Here is a 7,319-nt window from a genome sequence, read left to right as displayed (position 1 = left end):
ACTTAAAGTATTTTACTTACATTGGATAAAAAAAACTTTTGGATCAACAGTTTTGGATAACGAAGAAAGAAGTTTGGGAAACTTACCCTAATATCATAAGAATTACTGCCAACATCTTAAATATACATGTCCTGAAAAAATTAAAGGCCTGTGGCACTCCTGATACAGATGTGAGGAACAAGTGCTCAGCATAATGCTGAGAACAATGTTTTTATACATATGATTTCCCCGTTGGGACAATCAAGACAATATTCATGTAGAAAAATGTATTCTGACAGTTGCTAGCTATTAGATTTTTCAAAGAAATGCCTTTTGCTCATTGTCACTCAAGGAAAATGGAGGAAATGGAGATTGCAGATTCAGCAGGATTTCTTTAACAATTTAATACACTGAACTGTGCTGCTCAAATAACAGATTGTTTTTATAATAAAACCTACATATGGAGATAATAGTCATTCTGTTGAGATTGTCCCCATCTCTTTTTCTTAATTTCTACCCTGATAAAGTGGTTTTGATAAAATCTGACTCACTTTCTAATGAGCTATAATAAAAAATGCTCTCTAGCAGATAGGAGAAACAAACAGCATAGCTTCGATATTTTGATGTTTAAATCATTTGAAGATTCTGACTACAAGAGGATTCCTAAATATGAAGCATTTTAGTAATCCAACTAGTAAGATGTTAGAATACAGGTAGTCCTCAACTTACAACCACAATTGAGCTCAAAATTAATTTTGCTTAGTGAGAAATTTGTTAAGTGAGTTTTGCCCCATTTTACGACTTTTCTTGCCACATTTGCTAAGTGAATCACTGCAGTTGTTAAATTAGTAACACAATTGTTAAGTAAATCTGGTTTCTCCATTGACTTTGCTTGTCAAGTCACAAAAGATGATGAAGAGGAGGAGGAGAAGGAGAAGAAGAAGAAGAAGAAGAAGAAGAAGTAGTAGTAGTAGTAGTAGTAGTAGTAGTAGTAGTAGTAGTAGTTGGAAGGGACCTTGGAGGTCATCAAGTCCAACCCCCTGCTCAGGCAGGAACCCTACACCATTTCAGACAAATGGCTGTCCAGTCTCTTCTTAAAAACTTCCAGTGTTGGAGCATTCACCGCTTCTGGAGGCAGGTTGTTCCATTGGTTAATTGTTCTAACTGTCAATATGATCAATATGACTGGGACATTGCAATCGTCATAAATATGAGTTAGTTGTCAAGCATATGAATGTAAATTACATGACCATGGGGATTTTGCAATGGTCATAAGTGTGAAAAATTGTCACTTTTTTCAGTGCTGTGACTTCAAATGATCATTAAGCAAACTGTTGTAAGTCGAGGACTACCTGTACTATCAAAATTATAAGGGCATAAGATGAAAATGGGAAATGTTACCTTTACAAGCTGTTTTTATAGCTCTTCTAGGAAGCTTTTGTCAGAAGCTGTTGAACATTTTAGCTATTTGTACATTTCACTTCATCCAGTACAGAATTATTTTGAGATACTTTGCCTCAGTTCTGATAGTGGAGATCTATAAGCTAATTATTTGTCAATGGATATACAATTGAGACACTGCCCCAATTAAGGACAGTTCACTAAAGGCGTGGCCCAAACTATACTTAAACAATAAACCTGTTATTTCAATGTTTAGAAGAAATCCAAAAATATTATAATGAACAGGATTGTTAGAGAAATTGAACAAAACAAGAATGTGGGAAAAACATTTTGGCTGAAAAGAGAAATGAGGTGTAGGTGGGGACCCAGAATAAAAATGTGATAAGAAAAGGCTTGATGATGGCTAAATATTGAAGCATATTGAAAACTCTGGAAAATTAAAAGTGTTTTTTATCTTCCTGTTTGCATAAGTTTACTGTTTTTTAAGCAGGTTTTTGCTGGAGCACTCATTTTTTGCCTCACAGTTAAGTTATTACTGTACATCTGTGGAGTTTGCATATGCATACATCATGGGAACAACAAAATGAAGTGAGTTGGATATGAGTGATGCTATGACAAATATTAAGAGATTAGATCAATTGGAAATCATACTGAACATTAGGACTGGGCAGTACTTTGGATTTAATTCCAAAAAGATATTTTATGGATACTTGCAGCTTTTCAAAAGTTTTTTTTTTAGATTGTGTAGCTGTTTTAATGAGTTGCAGACAAGTGCTGCATTAGTGCCCCTGAACAAAGTGAATTGTGGAATTCAGCCTGCATTATCATACAGCTCTATTAGCATATGTCACTGTCAGTTTTTTATCTTCCGTATTTCATTTCATTTTGCTTCATTCCATTTGTTATTGTTTATTCTTCCCCCAACCTCCCTTGCATGGGTGTATATTCCTATTTATCTCACTTCAATACAGTTTATCTTATGAAAATTATATTGCATGTTTTATCCTGGCTTCTTTATGACAGATTAATTTGTCTCATACCCTGGAAACTCTACAAACTTCTCTCAGGACTTACATCATACTGACTGAAGCATCAGGATTGACTCAGCAACCACATGGACACTCTACGATATGTCTCCAGTTGATCCCTTAAGGCAGGGGTCTTCAAACTTGGCCTTTTTATGACTTGGGGACTTCAACTCCCAGAATTCCTCAGCCAGGCTATCTGAACTAGGGTTCAGATAGTTTACCTTTCTATAAGATTGGAGGATTTATCTCTGCTTCTCTGAGCTTTTTTTTTTCCTGTTAACTTCCTTGATGCTTTAGGGTACCTATCTGAAGCTCCTACTTCTTGCTGTCCTTTTTTCCACTGTATCCCTGTATTCTTCCTCGTATCTCAAAAGAAAGCCTATAAAATCAGACTGGGAGAAACTCTTTGGGGGCTTTTGTCAAATAAACTTCACTACAATGATCCGAGGGACAGCATATGGTGAATTTGCACTTTGGTTTGAAAAAATACAAACATTTGGGAGAAAATGTTCTGCCCGAACTCGTTTCTCGTCCGCGTGGTTTAGTTTAATTCTCCCGTTAATTGAAAGGAGTGCTTAACGTAAATCTGGAAATTCAGCCAACCCCCCTGAAGCAACCGTTTGCGTTTTGCTCTCTGCCTCCCAGAGTAGCAGCTTTGCTTTCGGGATCAAGGGCAACCGTCACGAATCCTTTTTGGCGCGCACTCGCGACCAGGCTGCCGAACAGGCGCTGATGCCCAGGGCAAAAAGAAGAAAGAATGGGAGCACGAGCAAGTTGCCACACGTTAATCAAAAGGTAGCAAGAGTCGCGGAGAGAAGGAATGTACACCTAGAAAGTGCCAGAAGCTACACGGCCGCTCAGGCTCCCTAGTTTTCAGCAATTGCTCTCTCAACATCCAGCGACTGTATCCACCTCCAGCCTCTCCAATTCTCTAACGACGCGTCAGGTGTAGTGCCGAAACGAAATGCGCCTGTGCGGTGGTGGCCGCGCAGTAGCAGCAGGAGTAATACTACATTATTATCGGTTACGGTGCTTTAAGCGCGGTCCCAGGCGGCTGGCAAGAAAAGTAAGCAGCGGTATCTAGGGCGCCGGAGGAGGAAAATGGCGGAGCCAGGGACACCCCGAACGTCTCCCTTGTATTCGCGGGCTTCAGGTAGGGGCGAAGGACTAGATGACACGATCTTCTGTGGGTGTGGTTTGTAAGCGAAGGCACCTACTTTGTGGAGAAGCCTGCTGCCTGGGACCTCCTGGTCTTTTCTCCGCCGCCGCTCTGGGTTCCCTCGGAGCAGGTGTCCTTCTGTTCTTGGTGCCCAAATTGTAGCCACAACCCGGTGTTCCTATTGTTCGGTTCCAGACAAGCCCCATAAAGAGCCGCTCTATAGTAGCGAGGTTTGCGAGGATGGGTGTGTGCAGTGGCATTTGGCAGGCGGGTTCGTTGGAAATGGTTACGTGGAGAAAACTGGGAAGGTGCCAAACAGCCTTGGGAAGGTTGGGGAATGGAAGGTTGGATGCACAACACTGATGAATTGGAGGCCTTGCGGGAGGTGGAGGTGAGGACCGAAGAAGCAGAGGGCTATTTTATTTCTAGTCTTCGGAGGTATTAACTAACCTAGGAATAAGTGGAGCAGTAAAAAGTAGGAAGAACAATCAGTATTCGGGTGGTGGGTCTTTTTCGTCCAAACACCGATCAGTTTTTTTATTTTTTTAATGTATATTTTATTAATTTTTTACAGTTTGTACTTTTCATCTTTTCTCTCCATTCCTTTGATTTCTGGATCCTGTCTAACATTCCTATTCAACACTTCCAGAGTTAAGATAAATAATAGTGCGGATAAAGGACACCCTTGTCTTGTGCCCTTTTTAATATTGAAACTCTCCATGAAATCTCTATTCACAATTGTTTTGGCCATTTGTCTATGATAAATTGTTTGAATTATATTCATAAAATTTTCTCCAAAGTCCATATAGTTTAGTTGTTGAACCATAAATTGCCAATTGACATTGTCAAAAGCTTTCTGTGCATCTAAAAAGATCAAAGCCATTTATTTATTTATTTATTTTATTTATTAAATTTATATACCGCCCTTACGGGACTCAGGGCAGTGAACAGGCGATACTAAAAACCACGATAATAAATAAATAGTTTCTGTTCTAAAATCGAATTAAATAATAGGCCTGTTCTAAAAACACACCCATACAAAAACCCCAACTGAAACATAATCAAACTACGCCAGGCCGGCCGCACAGAATAGATGGGCCTTCAGGGATCTGCGAAAAAGGCGCAGGTCCGCAACTGTACGTAGGTCGGGGGGTAGGTCATTCCAGAGGGCAGGAGCTGCCACAGAGAAGGCTCTCCCCCTGGGGGTCGCCAGCCGGCATTGTCTGGCCTACGGCACTCTAAGGAAGCCCTCTCTGTGGGAGCGGACTGGTCGAAGGGAGGTGTTTGGTAGGAGGCGGTCTTGCAGATACCTAGGTCCATTGCCATGGAGCGCTTTAAAAGTTTTTACTAACACCTTGAAGCGCACCCGGAAGGCCACCGGCAGCCAGTGCAGCTCGCGCAGGAGAGGTGTTACATGGGAGCATCTAGAGGCCCCCAAAATCCCCCGCGCAGCCGCATTCTGAACTAGCTGGAGCCTCCGGGTGCACCTCAAGGGGAGCCCCATGTAGAGAGCATTGCATTTGTAGAGAGCATTTGTTTTCCTTGGTGCATTTCGTAATATTCCAGTGTGTCTAAAATCATTCTTAAATTATTCTTTATTTGTCTCTTTGGTAAAAATCCATTTTGGACTGAATGTATAAATTCAATCAAGAATCTCTTTAGTCTTTCTGCTATTATTGAAGCAAAGATTTTATAATCCACATTTAGTAGAGATATTGGTCTGTAGTTCTTTATCAGGGTCAAGTCTGAGTCTTCTTTGGGTATTAGGGTAATATTGCCATCTATCCATGTATTTGGTAGTTTGGCTTTTAGTAATACCTCATTACACACTTCTTGCATTGGTAAGATTAAGGTATCTTGCAAACATTTGTAAAATTCTGCTGGTAGCCCATCTGGGCCTGGTGTCTTATCATTTTTTTTGTCTTTTTATAGCTTCTGTCAACCATCACTGTTATTTTCCCATTTAGCATATTTTTGAAATTCTCAGAGATTTTTGGTGGCTTAGCATATTCTAAATATTGCCTTATTTTTTCCTGTGGAATTTCTTCTGTACTATAAAGTGTTTCATAAAATTCTTTAATTTTTTTTTATTGCATCATTTTGACATTGTAGATTGCCTCTCACATCTTGTAGTTTGTTTATCAATTTCTTCTTTTTTTTTTCTTTTTTCAGTTAATAAGCCAACCATCTCCCTGGCTTATTAGCATTTTCAAAAAAGTTTTGTTTTGCTCTTTTGATTTGTTGAGACATTTCTTCAGCTTCTATTAGATTTATTTGTGTTTTATTATCTCCATTTGTTTTTTAAGAGTTTTCTTTTGTGGGTCTCTTTGTAGTTCTAATTCTAGTTTTGTAAGTTCTTTTGTAAGCTTAGTTTGTTGTTTTTTGTCTTTCATCTTTTTTGCCATATAAGTTATGGCTACTCCGCTAAAATATGCTTTAGCTGTATCTAATGGTGGGATTCAAATATGTGAACAACCGGTTCTCTCTGTGGATGCCGCTTCCAGAAATCCATTCTGGGCCTGGGCAACAAAAAATTGGCTACGGGTTCTGCCAAAGTGGTACGAACTGGCTGAATCTCACCACTGGCTGTATCCCAAACATTTTGGAGTGATGTATCTTCTTTCTTATTTTCTTTGAAGAAAAATTCCATTTCCTTTACGGATTTTTGTATAAATTCTTTCTCTTTCAATAAGAATTGGTTTAAAGTCTATCTTCTTTTTTTCTTTGTTTCTCTCCAGATCATCTTTATTGGATTATGGTCCGCCCATACGTTAGTTTCTATCCCGATTTCTTGTATATCCCTCCTTAATTCAGGAAATATCCATATAATGTCAGTTCTAGACCATGATTTGTGGCTGTTTGAATAAAATGTATATTGAGATGTCTTAGGATTTATTTCTCATATCCTGTATACAAATTTTTTCTGCCATTCTGAAAAAAAACCTTAGGCAAAATATTTCTTCCTTTTTGCCCTATTTTACTACTCCTATAATCTAACTTTCCATCTATAATTGCGTTAAAATCTCCTACTAAACAAATATTTTGGTACTCCATTTCCACTATTTTCTTGTGTAATCTTTGATCCAATCAGATTTTTTTTTAATTTGTCAGACAAGGACTTAGAAAATGCTAGGAAGAGATTCCTTTGGCAGAAGGGAAAGTGAAATATGTCCTTGTCGCTAGATTTTTAAATTCCTTGAGTTTTTAACTACACTTGGCCAAATAAAGTATTTTATTATATTCTAAACTGTAATGGTTTGCTTTCCTCTGTGCCTATACAACCAGGTTTTGTTCGACATTGACTGTCATGGGTAGGAGCAGGAACTAGTATCTTTAGGGAGGTTAAGGTTAACCCAGTCAGGACGAGGGAAGGAACAGGTACCACTGGATGGCTTCCCCCAAGGGGCATACACACATACCGGGGAGAAGGGAAAAGCTCCGTTACTCCGTTATATCCCATTGATGACACCTGGCCAGACAGACGAGCGCACCCGCTAACGAGGAAGGTAGCAAATGGGAGGCAAAAGCACCTGGGCACCCCCCCGGATGATTATAGATGCAGGGGAGGGGCAATAGAACTTAAGAATGGGGGAAATGCACCAGAGGCATGCTTCGTGAATGACTCGGCAATAGAACTACGGCCCCGATCAACGGGAGAACAGGCGAGTAATAGCGAATGCAAACGGGATGGGTATCTCCTGCGCTCTCATTTATTTATTTATTTATTTATTTATTTATTGAATTTATATACC

At 39.4% G+C, this 7,319-nt stretch overlaps 1 protein-coding gene across 3 annotated transcripts in view; it reads left to right on the top strand.

Annotated features, from left to right (window-relative positions):
* Positions 1 to 3,343: 3,343 nt before the first annotated feature.
* Positions 3,344 to 7,319, top strand: part of MAP7D2 (MAP7 domain containing 2) — a 90,723-nt gene continuing 86,747 nt past the window's right edge. For all 3 annotated transcript variants that reach the window (XM_015825353.1, XM_015825352.1, XM_015825348.1), the window contains exon 1: positions 3,344 to 3,561. In XM_015825353.1, coding sequence (XP_015680839.1) covers positions 3,510 to 3,561 — 52 coding nt within the window. In that variant the 5' untranslated portion in view covers positions 3,344 to 3,509. The remainder of the gene's footprint in view (positions 3,562 to 7,319) is intronic.

Source organism: Protobothrops mucrosquamatus, unplaced genomic scaffold (assembly GCF_001527695.2).
Source record: "Protobothrops mucrosquamatus isolate PMUCROS unplaced genomic scaffold, P.Mucros_1.0 scaffold_198, whole genome shotgun sequence".
NCBI lineage: Eukaryota > Metazoa > Chordata > Lepidosauria > Squamata > Viperidae > Protobothrops > Protobothrops mucrosquamatus.
The sequence above is the reverse complement of the archived record's forward strand: the minus strand, read 5'-3'. Positions and strand labels throughout refer to the sequence as shown.